The sequence below is a fragment of the Trachypithecus francoisi genome, unplaced genomic scaffold (assembly GCF_009764315.1).
Source record: "Trachypithecus francoisi isolate TF-2019V2 unplaced genomic scaffold, Tfra_2.0 Lachesis_group10, whole genome shotgun sequence".
Lineage (NCBI taxonomy): Eukaryota > Metazoa > Chordata > Mammalia > Primates > Cercopithecidae > Trachypithecus > Trachypithecus francoisi.
The window spans coordinates 57246537-57262199 of NW_022681455.1; the positions used below are offsets into that span (position 1 = coordinate 57246537).

The window sequence follows — 15663 nt, forward strand, 5'->3', positions numbered from 1 at the left end:
ATCATTTTCTGTGCTGTGTACATTTTCATCCTTGCAGTGAGAGGCATAGAGCTATCAGGAGAGAGGACCAAAGCCTAACTTTTTAAGTAGACTAATCTTTGTATCCTCCGTTCTATTCCATCTTTTACTGACAGCTGATGCCTGACCTAGAGGCCTACTGCATCTTTTTGTTAACATTAAAAGTTGAGGACTTCTTAATGCCAATTATTTCACTCAATATTTATTTATTTATTTATTTTATTTATTTACACAAGGTCCCAGGACTTCTTAATGCCAATTATTTCACTCAATATTTATTTATTTACTTATTTATTTATTTACACAAGGTCTCGTTCTGTTGCCCAGGCTGGAATGCAGTGGTGAGATCTCGGCTCACTCAACAGGAATAATTTTAATAGCAAAAATTAAAAACTCCTTCATTAAGCCGGGCGTGGTGGTTCACAGCTGTAATCCTTAGAATGGTAAAAATCTAGCTAGATAGGGAAAGATGGTTTTTCTTTTTTACTTAATAGCTTCAGTGTTGTCCTGGCATTCGTTACTCTCATTTCAGAATAAAGTGGTAACAGGAAGGTCAGGTGAATGTGGGCTGCCTAGGTAGGAGCTGTACTTAACTGCCTTCTGTTTCACAAAAGGACCTTTTCTCCCTATATCACAGGACCCTTAATGTCGTTGTTCTTGCTTTGAATTATGGGTGCTGGGAGAAACTAAACGAAGCCGTCACTGAGCAATACACCCACAACCCATCGACCGATAGGAACCTTCGCGTGGGGGGAGTTGGTTACTTTTAGGCTGCACGAAGAGGCGGGGCCACGCGGGGCGGAGCTGGGGGTGGTCTGTGGGTCCGGGCGGGCTTCGGGTAGTTCCTGGGTCCGGGGAGCAGACGATCTGCTGGCCACATTAGGCGCTCGGTCTCTGCGTCCGCCCCTCCCCGTTCCTCAGAGACTTGCGCTCCCCAGGCCCGAGCCCCTGTCTGCCCATCCTCGAGCCCCTGTGGCCCGCGAACCTCTAATTCCAGCCGCTGCAGCCCCGTCCAAGGCCCGGCGTCCCCGAGCCCCGCGGGCGCCGCTCCTGCCCTTCTTTGGCCACGCGGCAGCCGCGGTGTCGGCGAGTCCTCCCGGGTTGCCCCTGCGGGCGTCAGAGGGAGGGCGGGCGCCCGCGTGGTGACGGCGACGCCTGCCGCCCGAGGAACGCTCCACTCGCCGCCGCCGGAGGGGCCGGTGACCTCTCGGCTGCCCCGCGTCGGAGGCTTAGATGGCTCAGGCGAAGATCAACGCTAAAGCCAACGAGGGGCGCTTCTGCCGCTCCTCCTCCATGGCCGACCGCTCCAGCCGCCTGCTGGAGAGCCTGGACCAGCTGGAGCTCAGGTGAGCCGCGGGCGCGCGGGCGGGCGGGCGGTCATCGGGCGTTCTGCTCGCCGCGCGGGCGGTTCGCGGGCGGTTAGCGGACGGAGGCCGCGTGTGGCGGGCCGGGCCCTGGGGCACAGTGAGGCTGCGGCGACAGAAGTTGCTTGTTGAGATTTGTTGTGGATGGACGTGGTGTAGTTTTGTTTATTTCTTGGATTTTCTCCCCGGTCCGAGAGAAAACGCATTCGTAAGCTAAACCTGTGAGGGCGTGATGGTGGCCACACTTTGATTAACTTACCTAGGTGTTGGGGAGCAGGAAAAAGTAAGAGGAGATAAAAGTTAAGAGGTGAGATTCCATGCGATTAAGGACTATGGCAGCGTGGGTCTGCAGAGCTTCTAGAACCTTCTGTGTGGCCCCAAATGTTTTTAACTTACTCTTCTCCCGTTATACATTTTTAAGGGAGGCAGCAGTTTCCAGTGGCCCTCCACGTGAAGTTAAGTTTGCTTGCTTCAGAACACTAAAGAGCAAAAATGAATAAAACAAAACCAACCCAGCAATCCATTGAGACCAAAGATTAGGGAGGAGTGAGGGGTAGGCAGTAAGTTACCGGGTGCTTCGTGCAGTAAAGACGTTGCGGCTTCTCTTTATCCCCTAACGGGATTCCGCGGTTCCGTTCGTCTCTCAGTATTTATTGGGCACCTCCCTACCTGGAAGACGAAGTGCTAGTCACTGGCCTGAAAGCATGAAAAGATAGTTTTCCCCTTTTCTTGCTTAAGATTTTATTAGGTAATATAGCAGTAGACTTGTACAGAATTTCTAAACAATTTAATGTTAATAGATTTTTGGAAAGACTTTAACAGTATATTGAAAAGTTTTATCTACTTCCTGTGAACGTTTGTCTCAAGTTACTGTGTAAATTTTGTGAGCAGGTGTAGTTAAAAGAAAACCTTGTTAGGCACCTGGAATTCCCTGAAACTGTACACAGGAGTTGGTTCCATAGTTTTCTCTAGGTTGTGCATGAGCAAAGAAGCATGTGAGCCAAAAAGTTCAGGAAACACTGCATGTGTGTTTTATCTCCCTCCATTAATACACCCAAACATGAAGTGTCCATTTGCCGAGAAAATACTTAAATAACCACGGCATCTCTTTTAACAAGTAAGGCATTATTATTGTTACTATTGGGAGAAAAGAGCCAGAGAGTGAGAGATTCTCCACTCAAAATCACTTCTTGGATGGCAGCAGAGAAACCTAAGCCCTACACAAGGTTCTGGGGTTCCACTCAGAATGAGGCAAGTGAAAGAGAGAAATAGTGCTTCCTCATGGATTTTCACAATACTAGTAAACCTGACCCGTTCCACTCCCAGAAAAAGTAAAGCGCAAGTAGAAATTGGTGGCCTCAGTTACTGGAAGTCCCTCTAACTGATGTTTCTTTTTAGGGAGCCGCATAACAAGTAACACACCTCTCTCCATGTCTTCAGAACGTTGAGGGCATATTCTCAACCACTTCACTCGCTCTCCCTTAGTCAGAAAGAAAAGATTTTTTCCTAAAGGAATGGGGAGGATGTTACTCCACCCCGCCTTCCTTCAAGCTGAGTCATTGTCCTCCAACTTGAATTAATGCCTCACATGTGGTAGGTACAAAAGCACTCTGAAGTGCTCCTCTTTAAAAAGAAAGCCTCAGGTTTTGAATATTATTATATTCTAATGTTTGATTAATGTAAAATGAATTCTGATTACTGCACATCAGTGATTAAATTACAACTTGCTTAATTAACATTTGAGCTGAGGAGAAAAGTGATTAATATGTGGCTGTTCATTTCAAGGACTGTTTTTTAGTAATTCTAGACTTTTGTAGGCCTTTTTTTTTTTCTTTTTAAAAAAGTAATACTAGCTGAAAAGGAAGGATTTCCAAAGGTAAGCAAAAATAGAGAAAAATGCTAATATTGATCCTATTAAAGTTTTTTTTGAAACCACATGGGCAATGGCACAGAACACTACACTATTAAAAACTAGAATCATGCGTACAAGATCGATTTTTAAACGAAAACATGAAACTCATATGTAATTTTGCTCTAATAGTTTGATTTTATGTTAACTAATAAAGTAGTGTAACTGGGTAGAATAAAACCTTACAGTTTGTACTTAGAAGTGTGCACGTAATGTTCCCTAACCACATGATCCTGTCAATTGTGGAAGAAATTTCATACTTCATGACCTGGAGTATGAACTGATCTACATGATGTTTAAAATGTTTGGCAGCAGTTCTACAAACTGTTAAAGGATTTCCATATATCTCTAATGGAATTTATCAATACATTAGCCCTTTTTTTAGACTGCATTTTGTCTTCTGTATTTCTTCCTTCTACAGAGGTGATTCCCTTTTCTCCCTGTTTTTATTAAAGATCAATTCTAAATGGAGTCTGAGTTTTGCATTCCTCAGTGGCTCAAACCATCTTGCTTATTGTTACTTTTAAACAATTATTGTAATTTATAAAAAATACTATATTACAATTATATATATATAATGTTTTCATCCACAGTTCCTGGCTCATAACTCCCATAACCCTTGTGACAGTCTTACGTTATAATGTTGGGGTGCTTTAGGCCTCAGGAAAAAGAATCTCTGTCTGACCTTCTTTCACCTGCCTTGTTTCTAGTCTGATTGTGGATCAAAAGACCCTCATTCCAGAGAGGGTCCTGTCCCATGCCCTGGAGGAAGGAATTCAGCACCCAGAGGCCAAGAAGAATCTGAATAGACTGGTCTTGTGTTAGAGTGAGAGCATACCCATTTTGTTCAGTCACATTTCTACATGGTTGTCATTCATGCTTATATAATGAAGCAAGCCTCCATAAGAACCCAAAAGGACAGGGTTTGGAGAGCTTCCAGATAGTTGGGCTCCTGGAAGGTGATGTGCCCAGGGACGGCATGGAAGCTTTGTGCCCCTTCTTCCTTGTACCTCACCCTCCACATCTCTTCATCCATGTCCTTTATAATAAACTGGTACATATCAGTAAGTGTTTCCCTGAATTTTGTGAACTGCTCCAGCAAGTTAAACCCAAAGAGGGGGACATGGGAACCCCAATTTGAAGCCAGTTGGTTGGAAGTTCTGGAGGCCTAGACTTGCAGCGGTGGGGAGTGGGGTCTTGGGAACTGAGCTTTCAACTTGTGGGCTGTGACACTGTCCAAGTGTAGATAGTACTGGAACTGAGTTGGAGGATACTTAGCTGCTGTCCACTGCTTGTTGGTGGGGAAAATCCCCCACATATTTGGTCACAGTAGTCTTCTGTGTTGTTACAGTGTGAGAGCAGAGGAAAAACACAGTGTGAAAGTTTTTTTCTAAAACACATGCTATTGTTTATTCATTTAATGTACACGGATTATATGCCAGGCCCCATGTCTTTGTGGAAGTTACTATTATCACCATTCTACAGATAGGGAAACTGACGCTTAGAAGCTTAAATGACTTGTCCAACGTCACACAACTAGAAAGTAGTAAACTCCACATTTGAACCCAGGAAGCCTGGCTCTCCAGGCTCTAATACTTTATGCCTGAATTTTCTTAAATATGTCACATTTCAAAATGTAAGAATGATATATGGATGAACAGATGAGTTTCCTCAAAGAGATAAACATTCAATCTAAATTGGCCTTAAATTCAGGGGCTATTGAACACCCACTATGTGCTAGGTATTGGGTAGCTCATAGAAAGCTCAAGATGGTAATGAAGATGTTTGGGGGATGGGTTTTAGAGACTGGCAGGGGGGAAAATGATAGGACTGGGAGATTGGGTTGTTATGTGTTTCCCAAAACTTATGACATAGTGGCTCCTTCTGCCTTCCTGTCATTCTTTCGTTGTGGCTTAACCTGCACCCAGGTAGTGAAGGGCTGGGGTCGGGGGTGATAGGGATCATTCGTCTGACTTAAAGTTTCATGTTAGGGTGTGCCTGTGTTCCAGGAGTCACAAAACAAGATGGCATCATAGTTAATATTGTATAACAGCCTGTAATTTAAAAGAACGCTTAATATACGTTGTTATTTGAAACTTTAAAAACCCTTTGAGTTAGGTGGAGGACACATGCTCTCTCTCCTAGAAATGAGGGAAGTGGGGTCCATAAGGATGAAGTGGCTTGCCTAAGGACATGCCACTGAGGAGTGGCTGTTCACACTAAAAACACTAGTCCCTTCTTTTACACCAAAATGTCTCGACAGTAAATGTAATTTCATATTTTGGCAATTAGGGAAACCCTTCAGAATTTTACATTGCCTAAAAGTGATCATTATAGCATTCTTTTGATATAGGAGTACGGAATAAGAGACAGAACTATGAGTTTAAGAACCTGTTTTAGGCCGAGTGTGGTGGTTCACTCCTGTAATCCCAGCACTTTGAGAGGCCGAGGTGGGCAGATCACCTGGGGGGTTCAGGAGTTTGAGACCAGCCTGGCCAACGTGGCAAAAACTATCTCTAATAAAAAATTCAAAAATTAGCCAGACATGGTAGCGCATGCCTGTAGTCCCAGCTGCTTGGGAGGCTAAGGCAGGAGAATCACTTGAACCCTGGAGGTGGAGGTTGCAGTGAGCTGAGATCACACCACCGCACTCCAGCCTGGACGACCAAGCGAGACTCCATCTCAAAAAAAAAAAAATCTATTTTAGAAATTCTTTCTTTCAAATCACGGTATGAGCATTTGCCATTTTCCCTCCTTTTTATGAAAGCACAAATTCTCATTAATAAGCCCACATTCATAATGGTAAGAATATAATAGCTATTAATACTATAAATACATGCCAGTGCCAATTCTAGACACATTATACATATTAACTTGTGTGTGTGTGTAATTTTTTTAGTCAGTGCTATCAGTCACTTAAACTCTACCTGCTTTACTTCATTTAGTCACAAGCACTGTTTCCTTATTATCCCTGTTTCATAGGCGACTGACCCCTTTGCGCAGCTAGTAGTGGCAGTGCTGGCGCAGTTATCACTGCATACTGTATTAGCTGACATATTAATAGTAGCCACAGTTTGGGCAAAATTGCTGTTGTACTCCCCTAAGTCTCCCAGCAGTTTGCCGTTTTGATACTGAGGCTACAGAGGTTTGTGAGGTGCCCAAGACCTGGGAGCTAGCTGAGGATGCATGCGCTCCGGTTTTGTCTTCCTATTGAGTGCTCTAAAATGTCTTTTTGTCAAAGCCTGCTTAGTTGTGATTTCATGCAGAGAGTTTTCCAGGAGCACAGCCCAGGCCAGCCTTGATGTGAGGAAAAGTTCTTTCCCAATTTGGATGTGTAGCTGCTTCCAGGATCTGTTAGTAAAAACAGAACTGCCCCTCTCCGCCAAGAAAAGTGTTGTCAGATGAGATATTAAGAAACATGAAGGATAAAGTGAGATGGTCCAACATTTCTCTAACCAGAGTTCCAGAAGAAAATAATAGAATGGGAGACAGGGAATATTCAAAGATACAACGGCCAAGAATTTTCTAGAACTAATGGAAAAATTGTAGACAAAAGACATGTATGAGTTTAAGGATAGCAATAGCTGACGAACAGTACAAACATTACTTAAATTAAGTAGAGATCTAGGTTCAGCTTTTTAAAAGAAAAAATGTAAAATATGAGGTAGTCCATAGAGTAAATGGATGTACCAGGGCCAAAGGGAGCATGAATTGCCTTAAGGGAGGGGATGGGGGAAGCTAAGGAAACAATTCCTGCCAAAGCGATTGGGTTTTGAAAAAGGATCACCCAGTAGACAAGGGTCAGGGAGAAAGAATGCTACCTGAAGAGGGAATCGGACATGAAAAGCCCATGTTGCCAAATAAACCCTGAGATCTTTACATTCTGGGAATGACATTTTACCTTTGCATGAAATGAAAAAGGTATACATAAAAATGTATGTAAGAAGTTCTATAAATGATAAAATCTGGTTTTCACAGGGATAATGCCCTGGTAATTTCTATTATGTATTTTTAAAAGCCTTGTGGGGTTGGGGGGGTGGTTCCCAAAAACACAAAATTTAGCAGTTCCATCTAATTATTTGGTCTCATTTAATGATAAAATATTTTTTTTCATATGAATGATAGGCTTATTTTTTTTTCTAGAATGTCTTTTTTTATCTATTTTGTTAAGAACATGAACTTACTGCTGTAACTCGTAAATGAAACCTTCCTTTTCAGAATAGTGTTGTTCTCTCTTATCATCTTACAATTGAATACCAGCTGAAAAAGTGTTGAAAAATTAATCTCTTCTTTCAGCATCTTCTCATTTACCAATGAAATGATTCACCTGTGTCATTTGTCTAAATATTGGAGTCATGGTTTGTGCTTTTAGCATAAATATTTAGTGCCAACTCAGTCTCTTTCCTATGTTCTGGGCCCTAGTTTATCTTTCTGAGAGACTGCTAATGTAAAATGTTTAAGTAAATAGTGAATGGTCCTGGAATAGGGCCTGATACTTGCATTGCTGTTACTTTGTAGAATATTGTATTTTGATTGTGTTCCCTAGCCAAATTTGTTACATGAGATTCTTCCCAGTTCTTTGCTTTTAGTGGCTCTTATAAACACAGACTTTGACATATATTTAATATCTTGAAGAATAAAGATACCCTGTGATGTTATAGCCTGTCAGTACTATTTTGGGGTATAACAGGTGGGTAACCGAAGGGGAAAAGGCACGTGTGTGCTTGGAGTAGGGGGAAGATTCTTTTATGGAATTGAACATGCTAAAACATTGATGAAGTTGTTCAATTTCTGTGCACACTTAAGACAGCAGTTAGGATTAGATCTCTCATGAACTTCTAAGACCATCCAAATACTGGGAATAGGTCTGTCACTATTTCATTTTGCAAAAGTTGGCAACTTACTGTAATTCATAATAATAAGGTACCCTGGAAGTATACAACATGTTAAATATACAATATGTATATTTTTATTTTGCTCTCATGATTCCACAGCTTAGTTTTTTAGTGACTGGGCATATTCGTGTGTATGTATAGTGTGAGTGCATGTGTGTGCAGTTGAGTGAAGTGGGGAAAGTAGCGCTTCTATAGTTTGATCAGGGCTTTACACAAAAAAGCTACAGAGACTTTCCCTTAAATTTGGGAAAAGACAAAGATACCCCCATCATTGCCCCTGTTTAATACAGTACTGAAGGACCTTTTCTTAAAAAAAAAAAAAAAAAGTAATAGAAAAGTAATAGGATTGGGAAGGAGGAAATAAAAACTATGGATGATATGGATATGATCATTTACCTAGAAGAACCAACAGAATCAACAGACTGAACACTAAAATGAATACATGTAAATCAAGGTCGCCAGTGACAAGATAAACCTACAAAGACAACACTTCTCAAACCAGTAAAAATCAACTAGAAAATACAAATTCACAAGAGCAACAATATCCACAAAGACTACTATGAAGAATACATGGAACTCTATAGAAGATCTGAATAAATGAAGAGACATATATCATGCCCTTTAACAGAATGACGTTATAAAGATGTTGAATTTCTCTCGTTTTTTTGAGAAACACAATAAACTTACCCTAGAATTTATATGGAGAAGTAAAAGTCCATAAATAGCTAAGTTATCTTTAAAGAAGATTGAGGGGCCTGTTCTATCAAATATTAAAGTATAGTACAAGGCTAGTGCTATAAACAAACAAAACAAAACTGGGCACTGGTATAAGAACAGTTAAATATACTAATGCATGGGATAGAGATTTTAGAGAGAAACTTAATATACATTTGCTAGGGGAAAGATGGATTGTTTGGTAAATAATGTTGGGGAAAATGGCTATTTGGAAAAAAAAACCAACATTCTTAACTAACTACATACAAGGGTTGATTCTAGGTGGATTAAAGATATAAGGAAGGTAGAACTATAAAGTTAAGAGAAAATATAGGAAAATATGACCAAGGGGTAGGGGGAAGACCTTAGGTCAAAACTTCAAAAGCATAAGCTATAAGGCCAAAAAAAAAAAAAAAAAGATGAATTGGATCACATCAAAATAAGAGTCTCTCTTTAGTGCAAGACATCCCAGACGTGGTTCATATAAGAGAGGATGAGAGATGGTTGCAATGCCTGTAACCAACAAGAATTTCTTGAGTATACAAATCAGCAAGGGGACAGTAACTCCTGTTTAAAAATAGAAAAACAAAATAGGAAAAGTCTATGAATAGGCTAACAAGGATACAAAGAGATGTCTGAAATTATTAGGAAAACGCTAGTTAACCTGACATACCAGTGTATTTCTACTACACTGGCAGCAAATAGAAAGTTGCAAAATGCAGAGAGTTGGTAGGGATATGGGGACTCCTGTGCTTTGCTGTGGAGAGTGGACAGGTACAGGTATTCTGCAGAATAATCATAGTACTAAGTCAAAAGCGTAGTACACATACCCTTTGTCTTAGCAATTCTGTCCTGGTGTATGTCCTAAGGAAATCCTCACCAAGGTCCAAAGGGGAGATGTATTCATAGAAGTGTTATTTGTAGTAATAAGAAGTTGGTAGACAACCTGAGTGTCCATCTCTGGGAGAGTGGAGAAGGAAAAGCAGGTAGGTATACACATGGAGTATTATAAAATAAGTAGCAGCAACTGATTAGAAGTACACATAGGGGGCCGGGTGTGATGGCTTACACCTGTGATCCCAGCACTTTGGGAGGCTGCGGTGGGCAGATCACTTGAGGCCAGCAGTTTGAGACCAGCCTGGCCAACATGGCGAAACCTCATCTCTACTAAAATTACAAAAATTAGCTGGGCCCGGAGGCTGAGGCATGAGAATCAGTTGAACGCGGGAGGTAGAAGTTGCAGTGAGATCGTGCCACTGTGCTCCAGCCTGGGGGACAAAGCAAGACTGTCTCAAAAAAAAAAAAAAAAAAAGTACACATAGGATCCTGGATGCTAAGTGAAAAAATAAAAACAGAATGAGATATAAATTCAAAATATACAAATAATACAGATCTTGTAAAAACAAATACTATTAATTAGATAAACACTAAATAGAATGATTGCCTCATGAGCTGGAAAGAAAATAGAAAGGCAAGTGGATAAAAAATAGAAAAATGAAAGAATTTTAAAGCAGAAATGAAGTTTTAAAAAGTTTGGTGATCTTTAAACTTGATTTGGGTTGAATGAGAGATAAAGAAAATTAATAGGAAGAACATCCTGCATACAATAACCATTTTGTTTTCCCAATTTCTGTAGGGTTGAAGCTTTGAGAGAAGCAGCAACTGCTGTTGAGCAAGAGAAAGAAATCCTTCTGGAAATGATCCACAGTATCCAAAATAGCCAGGACATGAGGCAGATCAGTGACGGTGAGAGCCATCTCCACAGAAGGGGCTCGTCTTTTACACTCCTTTAAAGAGTTTATGATAAGTGTGGGTCAATTTTTGCTTGACTTCGGTATGCGTACACTAGGCCACAGCATTTAATGTGAGCCACAGAGAGCAGCTGCAGCTGTCAGTTTATTATAGCAGCCACTTACTCAGAGATTTCTTCCAGCATGCTCTCTACCCCGAGCCATGGCTGGGAGAGATAGGAAAAAGCCTGCAAGCTCAGAAGAGCTGGCCCCAAGCAGTAAGGCCATGTGTTTTATCCTAGGTTCACACTCCTAACTTCAGTTCTTCACAAGTTACTGGACTGCAAGAGACTAAAAAACACAGAGGAAAAGGGTGAGAGTGGAAGCAGGGAAGTAGAGACCAAAAAAAAAAAAAAAGATGAATTGAGGTACAACATAAAGAGAGGGACAAAATGCAGAGAAAATGAGGAAACTTGTAGGACCAGTAAAAGGCATGAATGTAAAAATGTGCTGTCATTTTCTTTTTTCTTTTTTTGAGATGGAGTTTCACTCGTCACCCAGGCTGGAGTGCAGTGGCGTGACCTTGGCTCACTGCAACCTCCGCCTCCCGGGTTCAAGTGATTCTCCTGCCTCAGCCTCCTGAGTAGCTGGGATTATAGGTGCCTGCCACCACGCCTGGCTAATTTTTGTATTTTTAGTAAAGACAGGGTTTCACCATGTTGGCCAAGCTGGTCTCGAACTCCTGACCTCGGGTGACCTTGCCTGCCTCGGCCTCCCAAAGTGCTGGGATTACAAGCATGTGACATCACGCCTAGCCTGTGCTGTCTTTTTCATGTGAAGAACATGTAATAGGTAGGAATAGGTCACTTGTGATTTTCTTTTTATTGGCAACTTCCTACTTGGGCTCCTTTGGTGCCACACAGGCCACATGTTACTGGGCCAAGTGGCTGGTCAGATAAGTAAGCAATCTAAATCCAGATCAAAACTGTTACACATCTGTGGTAGGCCATGATCTAGTCTCTACACTGTCCTGCCCAAAGATCAATGAATTAGGAAGTTACAGAAGCAGGAGATTGCTGACTTTTTCATATAAATAATGAAATGTTGATAGAGCTCCTCATGCCGGTCAAGACTTTAGACCACTGTCCTGTTTCTATCTGGAGAAGCATGAAGTCAGTGCCTAGTATTGATGCCAGCTTATCTTCTATCATGATTATATTTTCTCAACCAAAATTTGGGGCAGTGTATTCTGATAAATGCACATGTTGTTATGGAGAGATCTGGGACATCTGATCTCTGGAGCTGTACCCAGCATAAATCCTGTATGTGCTTACTGCTCAAAAGTGTTAAGACTTGATTTCCATCCCAGTTACAAATGCATACCTACCCAAACTTTTGCAAACATGCCAATTTGAGAAGTCATCTGGTATCCCATATATAAAGATTGTCAGGAAATGGTATTCTACAACCTCTGTCTATAATCTAATACATTTCATCAGTTAATGTTACATGCTATAATTTTAGCTTGTATCTTTAAAAAAATTTCATAGCAGAGATATTTAAATAATAAATTTAGTCACAAACAAATGCCTTAATGTTCTTGACACAGATAAGTTTATGTCTCATATTGATTGATGTTTTAGGAGAAAGAGAAGAATTAAATCTGACTGCAAACCGTTTGATGGGAAGAACTCTCACCGTTGAAGTGTCAGTAGAAACAATTAGAAACCCCCAGCAGCAAGAATCCCTAAAGCATGCCACAAGGATTATTGATGAGGTGGTCAATAAATTTCTGGATGATTTGGGAAATGCCAAGAGTCATTTAATGTCGCTCTACAGTGCATGTTCATCTGAGGTGCCACATGGGCCAGTTGATCAGAAGTTTCAATCCATAGTAATTGGCTGTGCTCTTGAAGATCAGAAGAAAATTAAGAGAAGATTAGAGACTCTGCTTAGAAATATTGAAAACTCTGACAAGGCCATCAAGCTATTAGAGCATTCTAAAGGAGCTGGTACCAAAACTCTGCAACAAAATGCTGAAAGCAAATTCAATTAGTCTTCAAACCCAACAGCATTTACACAATACATATGGTGTAAAAATGATAAAATATTATTTTAATTGATAACTAGTTCTTTATGTTAGATATAACCACTTAGTTGATACTGACAGTTGTTTCAGATGAGGAAAATATTCCATCAAGTATCTTCAGTTTTGTGAATAACAAAACTAGCAATATTTTGATTATCTATCTAGGGATTTTTTAGATTGAATTCTCGTCTTGTACTAGGATCTAGCATATTTCACTATTCTGTGGATGAATACACTTTGTGGGGGAAAACAAGTGTTCAGCTAGGGGCAAAAGCATCACTGCTTTTTCCTGTGCTTTGGCATGGAATCACGCAGTCACCTTGGGCATTTAGTTGACTAGAAATTCTTTACCTTAAGCAGCACACACATTTACTACACACAGTGTTAACAAAGCACTGTGCTTAGAGGGATAAAAAGGAATCACAAAACAAGAATCTTTCCAAAGTTGTCTCATTCCGCAATGTTAAATTATTTTGGATGTAAAGATTCCTGTGTCTCATAATATGAATGTATTTTTTGATATACAAGAAACTATGACATAAAATGTGAGAAAACCACCTATAATTTGCCACTGTGAACAATTATATATCTGCTTCATCTTTTCTCAAATGCATCAATTCTCTAGAATTCCTATATTGTAACTTGCCTTTTTTAAAAAGTTAGATGCTGATATAAAGTCTGCTTGTCAACTTAATGAGCTCTATTTTGTGTAGTTATATCTTTCTTTATCCATTCCCATCTTACGGACATTTAGGTTGCTTCCAGCTTGTTGCTATTACTGCAACATATTTTTGTACGCAGGGCTTTTTCCTTCTTTTGTTTTCGATTTTCTCTGTATAAAGGCCCAGCAGTGAATTATATTGGATCAAAGGGTATAGACATTTTCATGGCCTCACACACTTATTAAACATTTTTTGTACAAAGGTTATAGCAATTTATACTTTTTTCAGTAATTAAAATATAGCTATTTCACTGAACTCGTTCCAGCACTGAGCATTAACACTTAGTTTGCATTTTGTTTACTAAAAAGGTTGGCCAGTGTGTTGATTCTTCTTTTATCTGTGATAAAGTGAAGCAACTAGAGAACACTTATTTGTTGAAAGTAACTAGTCCTATTGATATACAAAAAATGCAACAACTTCCCTGGATACTACTTTGAAATGAACACATCCATTTTTATTTGAATGTAGGTATTCTTCACACTGAAAAACCAAATCAGGATCCAAACTGGTTTTATATATGTATCTCTCTCTCAATGCAAGCAATATTGAACTTTTTTCTCTACAAAAATGCCAAGTTAGTCTCTTTATAAAAAGCAGTTACAATCTGAAGACATTTATGTTACTTCCTTTGCCAGCTCCAACTCTGGCTTATTTAAATCATTCCATTTCATGGGAAACATTAATTCTATCTATGGCAAAGCCACTTGGTTTGTTAACAGACTCTGATTTGCTGTCATCAGACTGTGAGATGGTTTTTTTGTGTGCATCATTTTTTTCTTGACCAGCTTTTTGAAAATTAAGAAATGGATAGTCAGGTTTTCTTCAAGTTCTCAAGTATTGTCAGCATTTGTAAATCCCTTCCACTCTGGGAAATACTACTGCTCCCTGCTTCCCATGGCTTCCACATCAGCCCAGGACTTTTTCTACCACAAATTATTCTGGTTCTGCCTCCTTGACCTTGGTATTCTTAGCATTATTTTTCCCATTTTTTTTGCAATGGAGTTTTTTTTTTGGAGGTCATTAATATCTGATCACAGACTTGAAGAGCTATGATCCACATTTCCAAGCTGCTTGGGGTCCCTGGTTTGCAGTGTCTCCAGCATTCTGTACCTACAGCCACATCTAAAGGGCAGGGAATCTCGTTTTTTTTGTTGTTGTTGTTTTTTTTTTTCAGTCTCGCTCTGTCACCCAGGCTGTCTGACAAGTAGAAGACATATCCACTGTAGCAAGGAACACTGTGGAGTATGAGTTAGAGAAAAGAGACTGTGAAGGAAAGGAACAAACATTTTGTAGACGTTTAGTGAAGAATATATTCTAGGGAGGCAGTTTCTATAGTTTCTTTCGTTTACTTCATGAGGTTTCTTTTTGTTTTTTTTGAAACAGAGTCTTGCTCTGTTGCCTAGGCTGGAGTGCAGTGGCACGATCTCAGCTCACTGCAACCTCCACCTCCCGGGTTCAAGCAATTCTCCTGCCTCAGCCTCCCAAGTAGATGGGACTACAGGCGCACGCCACCATGCCTGGCGAAATTTTTATATTTTTAGTAGAGACAGGGTTTCACCATATTAACCCAGGCTGGTCTCGAACTCCTGACCTTGTGATCCACCTGCCTTAGCCTCCCAAAGTGCAGGGATTACAGGCATGAGCCACCGCGCCTGGCCAATGTGTTGATTCTTAACATGTATTTTTATTTATAAGAATGGGAGTATAATTTATTTTCAAATGATGATCAATCTCCTGAGTCACATTTTTACCCTCATTTAAACTATTGTCTTTCATATAGACTATAAGTGCATATAGAGTATGTTTTGCCCTATCTCAATTCCATACCATTCCCAGCATATAATATACAATTTTAGGGTAGCCCTCCTGCCATTTCTTGTTAGCACTGCTTTCAATATAATGAGGTTATTAAATATTGGCAGAGTATCTGAAATATGAAATAATTTTAGGTTGCTTTGATCGTTAAAGAAGTTGCATTATATATTTTACCATTTAGTTCCACACTGTTGATACAATCATACATATCACACAAAATTTTAGCTTTGAAATGCATTTATTTTTTGATTATTGGAATTCATCCTTCATGAAATTTTTATTGAGTAGTGTGTTTTAAATTAAGCTCCAGAGTATAACTGCAACCAAATAGCAATATATACAAGCGGTTTTCCATTCAAATTTACAAAAGCATTATTTATTAGTAACAAAAATATAGAAGGAATTCA

General features: G+C 40.0%; 1 protein-coding gene across 5 annotated transcripts; it reads left to right on the forward strand.

Moving 5' to 3' along the window:
- Positions 1–512: 512 nt before the first annotated feature.
- BAG2 (BAG cochaperone 2) lies at positions 513–13645 on the forward strand. Of its 5 annotated transcripts, none has more exons than XM_033217535.1 (4): positions 1236–1364; positions 2781–2975; positions 10537–10646; positions 12274–12753. In XM_033217535.1, the coding sequence occupies exons 2-4, from the start codon at positions 2962–2964 to the stop codon at positions 12684–12686; spliced, it is 537 nt and encodes a 178-aa protein (XP_033073426.1). In that variant the 5' UTR covers positions 1236–1364; positions 2781–2961; the 3' UTR covers positions 12687–12753. The 5 variants fall into 5 exon arrangements, with proteins under 5 accessions (XP_033073424.1, XP_033073426.1, XP_033073425.1 ...); XM_033217534.1 differs by lacking the exon at positions 1236–1364 and adding an exon at positions 1405–1590; XM_033217536.1 differs by lacking the exon at positions 1236–1364 and adding an exon at positions 2020–2130.
- Positions 13646–15663: the final 2018 nt, after the last annotated feature.

Coding starts and splice junctions, on each gene's coding strand:
- BAG2 (XM_033217533.1), top strand. CDS start 1,252: ATGGCTCAGGCGAAGATCAACGCTAAAGCCAACGAGGGGCGCTTCTGC. Junction 1,365..10,536: donor CTGGACCAGCTGGAGCTCAG/GTGAGCCGCGGG, acceptor CAATTTCTGTAG/GGTTGAAGCTTTGAGAGAAG. Junction 10,647..12,273: donor CATGAGGCAGATCAGTGACG/GTGAGAGCCATC, acceptor TTGATGTTTTAG/GAGAAAGAGAAGAATTAAAT.